General features: G+C 42.0%; 2 protein-coding genes across 2 annotated transcripts in view; both read right to left on the minus strand.

The window, feature by feature from the left end:
- Sncaip (synuclein alpha interacting protein) overlaps positions 1-14,926 on the minus strand; it is a 136,190-nt gene that overhangs the window by 73,306 nt on the left and 47,958 nt on the right. The gene's annotated exons all lie outside the window — the stretch shown is intronic.
- Positions 8,486-9,594, minus strand: LOC116884460. The gene has a single exon (XM_032885560.1). It carries the CDS (start codon positions 9,552-9,554, stop codon positions 8,583-8,585), a length of 972 nt encoding a protein of 323 aa, XP_032741451.1. The 5' UTR covers positions 9,555-9,594; the 3' UTR covers positions 8,486-8,582.

Genomic DNA, 14,926 nt, shown 5'->3' on the forward strand with positions numbered 1-14,926 from the left:
CTCTGAGACATTGGGGGTTGGGGATGATGCTCTGTCTAGGCAGCTGCTTCAAATGATGACACAAGACAAGGTGAGCTGGAATCTGGTCCATGCGTCTCTCACATTCTTCCCCTCCTCCCATCCACCTAGCTTAGAAGCCCAAAGCCCCCTTTCCCAACTGATGACCTATATTTCCTAACAGGAAGTCCAACCACACAAGGTACATATTGGAGATCCGTGAGCCAAGGCCAAGTCTGTCCCACAGGTGGGATTTATTTGTTTGATTTCTAAAATAAATTGTGGGAGTCTTACAGAAAAAAAGAAAGAAAAAACGTCTCTAACAAATGAGTTGCCAACTTGTAGACCTTCGGTGACTTCACATGAAACTTTTTTTATTTTTGGCTTTGTTTTAAAAATATTTAAAGCCCTGGCTTGGTGACATGGGTCCACATTCCCAGTAGCCATGGTGGAAGGCGGATGCTCATGGGAAATACTAAGTTGTGTACCCCAGTTCAGCAGATCCCTCCTAGGCTGCTCTGCTCAGGCCTGGCAATGCAATGCATTTAAGTTTGAACGTTGGAAGACAGATTGCAGGAAAGGATGGGGTTTTAAACAGTGAGCATAGCCACTACCCCCCTGTATTTTTTTAGTTGGTGGCTCCTGCCAAGACTGTTGACTTCATTTGTATTCTAAGACCGAGAGTGATATGTTCTTGATCATTTGAAAGTCATGCCACAACGGCAACACATTTTTCAATTTAATAAATAAATTACCGCAAGTAACCATTATTGTTTTACAGCCTCCATTATTAAAGAAAGAAAACCTTTGCAAACATAATAAAAAGTTACGAGGTAAGGATTATGTTTCCTTCCCTTTACAACCGGAGGATGGAAGGGTCTTGCTTTCTTATGACTGGTGTGGGCTTACATGGTGTGGGCAAAGTGGAAGGCAGGAAGCCATGCCAAATGCAAGCACAGAAAGACTCCAAGACCTTCCTTCCCCTGGCCCATGGTGTCAGCTTAACTGCAAGTGGACTGCCCCTACCCAGTCCAACAAGATCAGGTTCCTCTTTAAGTGAAAAATACATTTCAGGTCTCCAGAAACCTTTGTATGTGACTTCAGCTACTGTGAGTCACACATGTGGACTCTTTAGACCACAGCAATTCTCAACTTGTGGGTCTCAACCCCTTTGGCAGACCTCTATCTCCAAAATTATTTACCGTTACAAAATTGTAGTTATGAAGTAGCAACGAAAATAATGTTATGATTGAGACTCACCACATGAAAGTCACAGCATTAGGAAGGTTGAGAACCACTACTGCTTTAGGATCTCAGAGCTTCATTCCTTAAACTTTTTTTTATAGCACCAGATGTCATCATCCCCAACCCTGAAAGTTACTGTTTTTTTATTGCTTTCCGTTTCCTGGGGGCTTTTGCTTGTAGTGAAGCTCCCCCGCCCCCAGTCTACAACCCACATCTCTGTATATCTGGCCCCTTTAGTGGAGTGTTGCAAAGTGACTGAACTATTCCCAGTTCAGACTCCATTGAGCTTTTAATTTCTCTTCACTGTATTGTTATTTATGTAGGTGTGTCTGTCACATGTTTGAAAAGAATAATCTTTCTGAAGTTTAGGAGAGAGGATGCAAGGTGGACAGAGTGAAAAAGAAAGAAAATAAATTTGAGTAGTTTAACTCTCACTTGGGTACAAACATTTCCACAAGAAGGAAACTATTCAGACATGGGAGGTCTAGCCAGGTAGTGAAGGCTTGCAGGCTCTCCAGAAGCTGCTGGGGACATCCTGGTCCTCTTGTTTGGATGAGCCCAGGGAACTGGAAGACAACTTGACTCAAACTTCAAACTGAGGCATGGCTTTCAAAGTACAGAGTGAACTAAGGAGCGAGCTGTGTGGAGGTCTGTGGGAGTCTGCTGCCTCTCAGAGAGTACCATTATCTGAGAGAAACCTCTCCGGTGCTAAAGGATCTGTCGGTGTTCTGTCACTTTCCCATGAGGTCTCCTCAGTGATGGCTCCACTACTCCCACAAGCTGGGGGAAAACCTCAAAGGAGCAAGGAGTCAAATGTGGCGAGAGAAAGGAGCAGGTCATTAGAGTAGTACTCCATCCTTGTTGTATGCTTTGGGGAGGGGTGTGTGTGTGTGTGTGTGTGTGTGTGTGTGTGTGTGTGTGTGTGTGACTTGCAGACAGACTCTGAAAAAAGTCACTCCAAATGAAGACTTGCCAAAATCTGGTGGTAATGGCAACATCAGTGGAAAAACCTTGGAATGGCCAACAGAATCGCTTTGAGGAACGGCACTCGTGGTAACACACACATTCTGGTGTGCTTGGCTCATAAAAAGCACATTGATTTGTGACTACACTCACACATCACATAAATTGCTCTACCCAAATTCTTTTGGAAATGTATTGCCTCACTCCATTTAGAAGGAGTTAGTGTGGAGTCATTCTGAGGGCTGGAATTACACACATTTCTTCTCCCTCCTGTCAAAGTCTCCATTCCTACTTTTATGCACGCACATTATGAGGCCAGGTAATTAAAAATAAGCTGGGCTTGTCAACATATATGAGCAGAGTATGCTCGGGGGTGAGGTCACGTCAGTCGATTTGCATGGAGACTCACTTCTTCACCCTGTAATCCACTAACACTTGGGAAAAGATCACCACTCCCTACACTCCCCGAGCCCCTGCCAAATTTATACTCAGATACATTTTCAAGTTGCAGGCCTGCAGACAGACACTGTGTTTACTTTGTTCAATATAAGAACTAAAAAAAAATATTACGAACGAAGACCTGGAAGGCTTGGGTAGAAATGTCCCCAGTTGGCTCTGTGGCTTGGCTGGCAAGGAAGCAACCGATTCCAAATGTTGGATTCAGTTTCTTTTTCATTCTTTGATTCGACAGTGGCCAGAAGCATGGCAGTTGCTAAATGCCTACTCTTGAAGCCGGTAAATGAGAGAGGCAAGAAATTCCTACTAGAAAGAGACAGCACACAACGTGCCAGGAAGCACATCCGAGGGACAGAGGGAAAGCACAGAGCTGTGGTCTCCCCAGTTCTTCCCTTACGGAACAGACTGAATGTACATGCTGGACAGGACCACATGCTCCACATGAAGACGGAACATACGGTTCTAGAGGAAGCAAGCCTACTGTGGTGCTTGCTGTGATAAATTAATGTACATGGACTGAGGATGGGAAGGGCTGTCTGGTGCAGATGAGAGTCAGGCAAGAATGAGTCTTGGGGGAGTCCTAGTAGCATGGGCACAGAGACTTAAAAATGAGAACTGAGAAGGGGAATCCCCAAGAGAGAGTGAATCTCACACTGGCCACTCTAGTTTTCCTTTTAGGACCAGACCTGGGTGAGAGACAGGAGTGACCATGGGAGGATTTCCAGGCCCAGTGTGTTCTTAGGATATCAAGTTTTCTGGCGTGTTTGGAGAACTACAGTTGAGTATTTTGAGAGCAAACAAAAGAGGTCCGTGTAACAGAGTAAGGGTGCTGCAGGGGAGAGGGTACTGTGGGCTGCACTTGGAACAATATGGGAAGAAAACTGTACAGGGAGGTCTAGGACTGGGTTAGTATGTGTGTGTGTGTGTGTGTGTGTGTGTGTGTGTGTGTGTGTGTGTGGTACATGTATATGTGAGTGTGTGTGGTGTGTATGTGGTACATGTATGTCTGTGTGGTGTGTGTGTATGTATGAGAGTGTGGTGTGTGTCGCACATGTGTGTGTGTGTGTGTGTGTGAATGTGTGTGAGTGTGGTATGTGTGGTACGTGTGTGTATATGTGTATGGACATGAGCATGAGTGCATGTTGTGTATTTGTGCATGCATATTGTGCAGGCTGGAAGAAGACATCAGGTGTCCTGCTCTCTCACTCTCCACTTTATTCTCCTGAGACAAGGTCTCTGACTGAGCTGGTAGCTAGGGTGGTAGGCAGCATGCCCCAGGGATCCTCCTATCTCCACTCTCCACGGCACTGGGTTTAAGCTTGCATCACCACACCAATCAATTAATGTGGGTACTGGTGATCCAAACTGAGGTTCTCTCTTACCTTCTGAACCATCTCCAGAGCCCGTAGGGTTGGATGACTTTACATATTTTCTCTATCGCTTTATCTCATAAAGACTCTACAAACATCATCATAATTTCCATTGTTGAGATAAAGAACTAGAGGTTCTGAAAGGTTATGTACATGCCTCATAGACACACAGTCAAAACTATGAATTTTAAGCCAAGCACCACGCCGCACCCCCCATACCTCATCAAGTTTTTGCTAAAACTGCAACACTAGAGTAACCCTGTCTCTGCATCAAACACTTCCTGTTTTTAAGTCACATGTGATGTGTTTAATGTGACTTTATTTTGGATAGTTCTGTGAGAAAAGAAGACATCGTAAATTATGATCTGCATTTATGCACTTCCAATTTTATAGATGGCAAAACTCAGGAACGTCATGGCCAAGGTTCTGAATCATGAAGTCAAGAGAAGGGCAGTCAATGGAAATCTCTCCCTGCCAGAAGGCTCAGGTTCTCAGCTGTCCTGGGCTGCCCCGAAACATGGCTACACTGTCAGCTGTCTTGATTAGAAATCCCACAACATAGATCCATCCCTAGATTGTATTGCTCCAAGTGTTCAAGGACCATAACACCCAGTGAGTTACTCCTAAGATCCTAAGTAGAAAGCCAGATGTGATCATTGCTGCCATTGAGAAGGACAGAAGTCTGTTGAACACCTTACACCAACTAGGTATGGTATGACTGATATGATAGACATCATATCACACCATCAGTTTGTTGATTTAGTAGTTCAGTTTCGTCTTTAAGTAAATGTTAGATTTATGACAATCATTCTTTTTCACAATGGGTGAACTTAGAAAATTCATGGCTCACAAAAGTATGTGTTTTACTAATGACATTGAGAATCTTATCATGAATTTACTTAACCTACAGAACAAAACTCCAAGTTAGACCTAACATTAAGTGCTATAAAGTGTCACACTGGAGCCACGGGTGCATTTGCTAATGAGGTGACCTGGAATTAATTGTTTCTGATTGCCCATGAATTGCTATTTTATCACACAGCTAAGATCTTTTTATTTTACAATGTATGAATGTTCTATATTACGTCTTATTGAGAAGGTAATTAAGACAGTGCTGTAATAGTAGAACTCTTGCTAGAGATCAGTATTTCTCTGATAAATCTCTGTAGATAATTAGATAATGGTCTTTTTTAAAAATAGTTTTAACTCTTAATTTAAAAATTGTTGCCTATGATCTGGCTATGAATTTATGGTTTCTGAAACCAAATACTAAGAATCAGCTAACTTATACTAAACCATTAGTGATGGGGGAAGACTAGTTTTAACCTTTTGGTAGATAGTTAAATTCTTCCGGATCTGTATTGTGTCTATATATGGGATATAAGATGAGTATTACATTTACAATACCTTTTGAAGATGGAAAGACTCCATGTTCACAACATTCACACAAGAGAAGGCTAAAAACAAAGCACATAGACTCACAATAAAAGAAAAATATGTTTAGTTCCCGGAGTCACTTTTAATGAAGATACAGCTTAAGATGAACCAAGACATAGGGGAGGGAGAGAGCTTGTGGTTGGGCAGTTATTCTCTTCTGCAGCAGAACTAAGAGATATCTCAGTCAAGAAAAACAAGCATGCACATCTTTGTCTCTTTCAAAAATTTAATGACCAGTTCCTAAGGATCATTTGACTTCCTGAGCATGTCTTAGACTCTAAGGAGGAGTCTCTGAGAGTTGAGGCTGAGAAAGGACTCAGTGTCTAATGACACACTGAGTGAACTAGAATAGAGCAGGGTACTTTGTGCGATCAAAGTGAGCCTGGTAAGAAACCGGTCAGTTGGAAGTCTGGTAGGAGCCATAAGAGAGATGACATGAGAATCCTGTGTCGGGTCAGGGAAAGATGCTGTATGGTCAAAGATGAAGTCAGGAAATACCTCCAAGTTCTCTCAACAGTCCTGACCTACTTTTACCCACTGAGCATGCTACCTTGACAGTGTCTGCCAATTCTCTCGGCTCCTCACCCATGCAGTCTAGAGCTCAGCAAGAATTTGGCAGGGCTAGGAGCGAACAAGAGTTTTAAGATGAAAATTATTTGAAAGAGTGGACTGTATAGGTCATTCAGAAAACACGTGACTTTCTGTTGTAGATGAAACTTAACTCTACAAGGACATAACCATGATCTAATGAGCTCAAAGCTAGATGAAAATATCTGGGAAGGAGGAGGAGGAAGAAGAAGAGGAGGAAGAGCTGGGTCTAAGCCAGCCATGTTTTGCACTGGTTTCTGGACAGAATTGTGGAATGATCTGGAATCTGGATCCTGAGAAACTTATAAGAAACCATCCAAATCCAAGTTTCAAATTGTTTGCACACCTGAAGTTTCATGCTTTATTCTCAGTTTTGCAAAACTGACTTAATTTCTACAGTGGATTTATTTGTTTGGCAGTTACTGTTGACAATGTATGGAACGCAGATGGCAAACCTGATTGCTGTTTTTGAGGGAGGCAGACATGGCAGCAACACACACAAGGAGCATTGAAGAGGACATCTTGAGTCAGTTATCTTGGCTTTATTCCGACCATTTGTGAGAATTAAACATTGGAGCAGTCATAGACTAGTGGCTCTCAAGCTGTTCCATGCATGAAGCTCACCCAGAAGGTTCATTAAGACATTGCTGCATTCAACCCAAACGTTCCGATTCCACAGGTCTGAGGTGAAGTCCCAGAATCTGTATTTCTAACAAGTTCCTGGGTCACACTGTTTCGTTTTGGTCCCAGAACCACATTTAAGAACCACGACTTAAGATCAATGGCTATTCCTAGCTTTGGCTACATCTGCATTTAATTAAAAGATGGCGACCTCTTCCCCACATCCTCCATCTCTCCAGATGTTAACTTCATTATCCAGGATATGTGCCTGGTGCCCTCTGATTAAACTGCCTCGGTGGACTCAACTAAGCATTTCCCATGAAGACCACCCGGAAGTCTCAGAAGCTCTTAAGTCTGACTTTTAAAACATTCTCTGTGTCAAACAAGGGACACACACTGGTGCACAGTCCTTACAGAATTGTGGCTTTGGTTTCTTTAAAATTTACTTTCTCTACAGCACTGCCTAGCAACTATGATATTCTAAGACTCTTCTGTAAATGGCATCCAGATTTATAATTGTGACAGTCTTTTTAGAGCAAGAATCTCAGCATCAAGAGATCTATTCACTAGAACTACAGGAAAATCCCTAGGTATATTGCTAGTGCAAGAAAGTTTTTTTTTTTTTTAAGAATTATTCAGACTTAGATTTAAACGTGCTGCTTTGTATACAAATTTATGCATAGACATTTAAAATAATTATTTACTGGACTCTAAGAGTTTCCGCAGCTACAGTGCCTAACTACACAAATAAAAAGTAAAAAGTGAGATAAAACCTTACTGGTCTAATTTTAATTGGAACTATAATGTGCCTTTAAAATTGAATCCAAATCTAGAAAGCAAATAATTATCTTGTATTTTTCTTGTCTTTCTGTGACTACACCCATTTAATAACCAAAAGAAGAAATACATTATCTATAAACTCAATATCCTTTCTTTTCTGAAGGAAAACCAAAATGCAGTTTTGTGTTTATATGATCAAGCAAGGAGAGTGGGTTACATGCCAAGGGCAACAGAATATCTGTACATCATCCACTCTTGAGAATATGACTAAGCGGATATTAACACTTTAATTCAATACTTTTTATCTAGCTGTATTTTACTAAAGACGTAGGTTAGGGACAATGAATCAAATCTGCTCCCAGCTTCCATGAGATAGTATAATTAAACCTGTAAACACTGAACACTGAACACCTACCTAACACACTTGCAGTGTGTCTGGAGACCTTTCAGGAAAAACAGGACAGAAATGCAGCTTCCTCAGGAACACTTAGAGGAATTCACTTAGGAAGTGTTGACCTCGGTTTCAACAACGTTGCTTTTGAAAAATACAACATATTGCACAGTGTAAATACTTAACATGGTTCCCCTGCTAAGCTCATCTACAAGCTGATGATCACTGACTTTCTTTACAAATTCTGCATTAAAAAAAAAGAAAAAGAAAAACTACATACTCACACACATGCACAGTGTTATTCTAAACCAGTAGTCTCAACCTGCGGGTCTCAACCCGGACAGGAGTCACCTATCAGATAACCTACATATCATATATTTACATTATGATTCATAACAGTAACAAAATTACAATTATAAGGTAACAATGAAGTAATATGGTTGGGGTCACCACAACATGAGGAACTATATTAAAGGGTTGCAGCATTTGGAAGTTTGAGAACCACTGGCCTAAATAGTAAATGTCATAATGGCTGTTTTTCTTCAGTTTATAACAACATAGTATTTTTTTTTTTTATCTACTTGTAAAGTCTCTCTAAGAAATCAATTCCTAGAGGAGTCAGCTTTCTAGCCATCTTTTTGGAAAATTTGCTGAGGGCTTTGAAAGCTGCAGCCATGCCCTTCAGTGACAGGGCCAGCTTTTTCAAGCTTCACTTGAGCCCATTCCCTCAGCCATTAAGCATACGGAGAAAGAATGACGTCTGGAGGCTGTGGTGTGGATTTTTCCCGTTGGGCTCCACAGAAAGACACCAGCTTCATTTTGTAATTAACCAACATAAGCAGGAAAGGACTGAGAGCAGAGAAGCCAGAGGACAGGGCTGTGAGAACAGCTGGGATAAAGACACACGCTGCCAAATCCTTCAAAAAATAGACTAAGATAAAGTGAGAGACCCAAAGCGTGGTGATGAGCAGCATTAACAAGATACTGAACTTGGCCCCTCGGAGGACCTCCGTTTCTGAGTCATCCTCTCCAACCCAGATGTCGCCATATGTCATCTTCTTCTTCTCTAAGAGGAGGAGAGCCATCCAGGAACAGACAAATACTAAGATAGCCAGAGGAAGAATATCAATCAGAACTAAGAATATTTTCCCATAGTAAAACTCTACCTGCTCGTTTGCAAAGCCACTTAGGCAGTCCATGTAAATCCTTTTAGTAGACAGGGGGCCTGTATCATTTCCAGAATTGAGGCTCTCTGGTTTTCTAGTATATATCAACACTGGGATATACACTGCCACACCAGCCACCCAGAGTGCAGAAATACCCTTCACAGAATACTTCTGTTGGTTCAGGTTTGCAGCTCCGCTCAAGGGGTAGACAATTTGGTAAAGCTTCCGGTGGTAGAACAAGGCAAAGAGTAACATGAACCAGATGGTCAGGGAAGTTGTCAGCGCTGCGGTGAAGTGTAGAGCTTTGCAACCAACTGAGTCCAGCAAGATACCGGAAGAATAAACAATCTTGAGGATGTTCACCACCAGGTTTTTAATAAGGTGGACAAACACGAGGCTGATAATGAGGAGAAAAGATGTCTGCAGGCCCCCGGTGAGGCACTTACTTGTGGAATAAAATAAACACACGTTTCCTACGAAGCTCACGAGGATGAGAACGGTGCAGGCGATGATCTGAAGCACGTCTGCAGAGGGCTTCATGGTGGAGGCCGAACTGTGCCTGTGGAGATCCCTGTGACTCCAGTCATTAGGCTTTCCAACTGTTAGGGTCTTTACTGACACCAGCTGAGGGTTGTCTACCCCCACTAGGCTGCCAAAGCCGTGCCCTGGTACGCTGTCACCGTTCCAGCATACTGTGTAAGAGAATTCTGCTTGCTTCAGTAACCAGCTGTTGAAAACAGAACTGCTTCCCAAGAGAATTGTGTTCCCATCCTCTCCAGGGACTTTTAACAGTGACCAAAAAGGTGCAGCTATTACTATGTAATTAAGAATTCTCAGAAATGTATTTATAGTGTTGTCATACCTAAATATACAATTCCCATATAGGTCTGATCACTGTCCAATGACCCTAAAGGGGAGAATAAATCGATGACAGTGAAGCAAGGGTAGCCAGAAGTCAAATTCATCACACTTCATGCATGAAAAAAATCTAAAGAATGAGCAAGGCAGATTTCAAAATAAACAGGTGGCAAATTAAGAATGGGACCAATAATGTGAGAGAGATTATACAGGAACATGCCAGTTTCGACTTCTCTACCATTCATGTACCTTTGCAAAGCAGGAGTACAAGGAAAGATGGGAGAAACATAAAGAAAACAGGGAAGGAAAATGGAAAGAAACTGAGAGAAGCAGCTGGGCAAGAAGAAGGGGGAGAAGAAGGGAGATGAACAAAATGGGATTTGTGCTCACAACCAACTCGCCTGAATTATTAACAGTTGGGCAGTGATTAGTGAACCTCTCTTCTAGAGCACAGAGGGTGCAATGACTTCTCTCCCAAAGGTGTTGGGAGAGCAAGGGCAAGAACATGGCACACAAACACTCATCTGCCATCATGGCACATTTTGGATGAATACTTGTTTGTCAAGTTATGTCACAACGGTCCATTCTGGGATGAACTGCGGTCACGTGTCATTTGGCAGAGGGCATGAGATGCTGTTTTTGTCCTTGCGAGTACATGATAGAGTGATTGCACAAACCCAGGCAGGTGTCGTGGGGTCCCTCCTTGAGCAAAGCTGTCATGCTGGAGTGTTCAGCTGTACTTACATGCACTGAAATTGCTTTGGGGGTCTGTCATCAATCACCCTACCCTGTAATGTCACAACATGTGCTACTGCCTGGTCAAGTGGCACACTGGAGCTGGCTGGTACAGGCTCGAGCACCTGCGTTCATTTCTTCCTAACTCCAAGTTCAGTGGCTTCTTATTAAGAGCTTACAATTAGCTAGGATGAATATATGCATGTAATGAATTTAATGTAACGAATGATATATTATATAATTATAATTATTGTACCCCCTTGTGCTCTAGAAGAGTTTCATTGATCACCGCCCAACTGTTAACAATTTGGGAGACTTGGTTGTGAGCATAAATCCATGTTTTTCTTCCTTCTTCTTCCCCAGTTGTGTCTCCCTGCTTTCTTTCCATTTTCCTTCCCTGCTTTCTTTACTAACCTTTTCTTTCATCTTTCCTTGTAACCCAAGAGGTTGCCAGAACAGATGGTGTCCTATTCTGTATCTGATTTATGAAGGTACACAAGTTGTAGAGAAATCAAAACAGTGTTCCTGTATAAATGCTCTCATGTTATTATATGTAATATATAACTATAATTAATATATAATAAATAGTATATAATAATGAATGAATAATATAATATAATGTAATGATACAAACCAGAAAGTATCACAAACCAAGGCTTTTTCAAGGAAACATGCTTTCTATTCTCTCTCTCTCTCTCTCTCTCTCTCTCTCTCTCTCTCTCTCTCTCTCTCTCAGTTTAACTTTGGCCAAGGCAGAAAATATAGATTATAGAGGTAGGAAATTGGCAGATACCTTATCTACATAATGATAAAGCCAGTATTTGGCATCTCCCAGACTTTTCCCCAAGGGTATGGGAAACTCCTAATGTGCACTTGATAAGAAAATTTTGATATTATAAGTGGGTAGAAGAGCTGGGCCCCACAATCCATTAGAATGGGAAAGAATAACTCCTTATTTCCTTAATTGACTGCTAAGATAGAGAAGCTAGGGTTTGTAGTCAATTTTCTTTCCTTAGAAACACCAATCAGCTTCAGGCACAGGCATCTTCCCTCTCTCCAGTGTTTATAGTTATATTAGTAGCCACAACCATAAAGCCATAATGTTTATGCATTATTATGAACTATAAATTACTTACCACCAACTTAACAAGTTATATTGTCTTTCTTTGCAAACTTAATATGATTTAATCCTTAATATCATTCTCATTTCAGTACTGAGGAAATAGAAGGCCAGAGAGCAAATTGCTCAGCGCTAGGAACTGATAAGATGGGAATCTAGTGTTATGGTTTGAAGATGAAGTGTCCCCCACCCCCAACCCCATGGTTCATTTTGTTGAAGGCTTTGTCCCCAGACACTGGTGCTAAGAAGAGGTAACTGGGAAAGCCTTGGAAGATGGCTCAGTTGGTTATGTTTTTGCCTCACAAGCATGAGGACCTGAGTTTGAGCTTTCAGAAAAGGCCTGACATGGTGGTACATGCTCACAGTACCAGTACTGGGTCCCTCGAGCTCACTGTCCACCCAGGCTCACCTAACCAGCAAGTTCCTGACCCTAGTGAGAGACTGTATGTAAAGAACAAGGTAGATGGCTCCTTAGGAATGACTCGAGCTCTGGCTTCGACATGTATACACACACATTTGTGTGTGCACCTTCATCCACACTTAGACCTGTGTGGGTGTGAATGCATACACACACACACACACACACACACACACACACACACACACACACACACACACACAGAAACATTGTCAAGGAAGGATTCATTGATGAGTTCATAGCTGAATGGGCATATTAGGGGCAGAGTCTTTGGCTGTGGTCTGGAACCTCCAAATCTGTGAAGTACAAATTCTCTCCATTTAAGTTGTGTTCTTAGTTATTTTGGTCTAGCACTGAGAAGCTGAGTTACACAGCCTTGAATGAGTGGTTCTCAATGCTTCTCCACACATACTTGGCAAATAAGGATTTTCTGTTGACTACATCCCCTTATTTATTTATAACTGTTCTATCCAATAGATAAAGCCTATAAATTTACTTCTTTAGGGCAGAGTCCGATTTATACAAGTCATGCAGATTTTTAAATGGCAATTAGTATTTCCCTTTTCCTTTCAATATTAGTAGCCACGAATGCTCATACTTCTGAACCTCATAAAGAACCCCATGCATCTATATACCGTTTAGGACACCTTGAATGAAATTAAAAATAAAAAGGCTATATTCAACATTCATAAACCCCCACAGTGGGAGGCATACTGATAAATGGTCCAGTGGAAGGTCCCAATCTAAGAATATTTTGGGTAGCAAAGATTAGCATAAGTGGGGAAAATGGGACACAGAGTTTGACAGGAAAGGAAGGGGATGGATTTAGGAACAGCTGCAGGAGGGAGAGTGGATGTAACCAAGCTATGATGAAATTACCAAAGATCATATAAAATAGTTTTTAGAAGAGAAGGAGTGGCCTTGAAGAGTCTGAGATAGCTGAAAAAACTCACATTGGTCTTGCCAAGTAGCACATGGATCCCCCCTCATACTAACCTTTTAGGAAGGCAGAGAAGTTTGTTTTCATAAGTATGCTTTCTTCCTTTTCCTGCCCATAGAGGATGATTCCTTGTTACAGTCTGAATGTTTGATCATTCAGAGAATTCCATCAAATATCCTAGTTAATAACTCAAGGTCAGCCTTCAGGAAAGCTCTAGGGCAGTTATAGGCTGGAGCTAAAGTCTTTAAATGGTGTAGCAAGGATGATCTGTGTTTCAGTTCCCAAGAGAATCCTCATGAGTGTCTGTGATTAGTTCCTTGTCTTCTTGACTTGTAAGCCCTCATAAGAATTACCCTAATGTTCTCATCTCAAGGGTCTCCAGACACTTCCAACCTCTGCAACTACTTCTACAAGAGCAAAATAGTGGGGACAGGTAAGTTGGTGCAATGGTGGTAAAGGTACTTGTTCCAAGCCTCGATGACCTGAGTTTGATCCCAGGACCCACACAGTGGAAGGAGAAACTCAACCCCAGCAAGCTGTCCTTCCATGTGCTCACCACAGAAGATCTCCACTGCAAGTTTTAAAGTACCTTGGGGCTCTTCTTAACTAGAACCTGCTTTTTATTTATGTGGTAAGGGGTGGGAAGAAGGAATATGAAACACACACACACACACACACACACACACACACGTATGTAAATGTAATTTGTTCAATTAAAAGAATTTAGAGAAAAAGGAGATCCATGTGGGAGGTATTGGTTTTAATCACTAGTCACAGACAAGGAATTCGAAGCCTAGCAAAACTATGTCAACTTGCTCTGACGGGCAGAGGAGGTACCGTTAAACTCCAAGCCAAGTGCTTTGGGTGCCTATGATAGGGAAAAGGAAGAGGGTGACACAAAGAAGACAGAGTTGTGATGCAGGGCTCTGAGAAGCCTGGATGTCACCACACCAGGACCACACCACACCAATGGGTTTCTTTAGTGCATATCCGGGAGCACAAAGGGTCCAGGAAGTAATACTATATCCTCTACCCAGGAAGGTAACTGTGATTCCTTATTATAAGGGAGGGGTGAAAGAAATATTCTTTTGCAAACCAAATACTGGCTCTGCCAATCCAACTTCACTGAGGTCACATGAGAACCGGGGAGTTCAAAGGTTCTCTATGGCTTCCATTTATTTTGGCATCAGATTTAACAGAAAGGGAACTAAAGGGGGATTTATATGGCCCAGGCTATGTTCCAAATCTCAAACTGCTAAAAGTTATTTAGATTTTTTTTTTTTAACTTCAACTCACAATCACATGGAAAGTGGTTCAGATGTAAATGCTTTCCGTGTGGCTTAAGGCAATTTAGGCTTCCTCAAAAGCACATGTGAGCTTCTAAAGATTTCCCTTGGAAGTTTCAAAAAGAAACCCGGATTCTTAACTAGAGACTGCTGTTCTGATGTGATACTGGAGTGGGAGGAGATAAAACACAGCGCTCTGCCTTCATTTGGGCATGACGGCCTCACAGAAGTGCTAAGATCAACTTCACAGGCTGAGGGAGGGGCATTTACTCCTTGAAGTTGACTATGTGATAAGTATCTCCTAAGATAGCAGGTCTGAAGCTGGCTTCTAAATCTGAATCTCTATGAAGATGCTTAATCTATTTTAATGAGAGTAGGGATGGGGCACACAGAGTGGAAGGACACTCCAAGCAGGGCTGGGCAACTGGTCCAGGATCATTCACCACCCAAAGATGCCACTTGAAACTGATGCAGAATCCCTTACCTTGTAACAAACCGTGGCTGCCTAGAGCTAGTTTTGAATCCTCTGGAAGACTGTGAATGTGCGACTAGCCA

This window comes from Rattus rattus, chromosome 15, assembly GCF_011064425.1.
Source record: "Rattus rattus isolate New Zealand chromosome 15, Rrattus_CSIRO_v1, whole genome shotgun sequence".
Classification (NCBI taxonomy): domain Eukaryota; kingdom Metazoa; phylum Chordata; class Mammalia; order Rodentia; family Muridae; genus Rattus; species Rattus rattus.

Bases quoted from the DNA above. Each gene is read 5' to 3' on its own strand.
- LOC116884460 (XM_032885560.1), bottom strand. From the start codon at position 9,554: ATGAAGCCCTCTGCAGACGTGCTTCAGATCATCGCCTGCACCGTTCTC.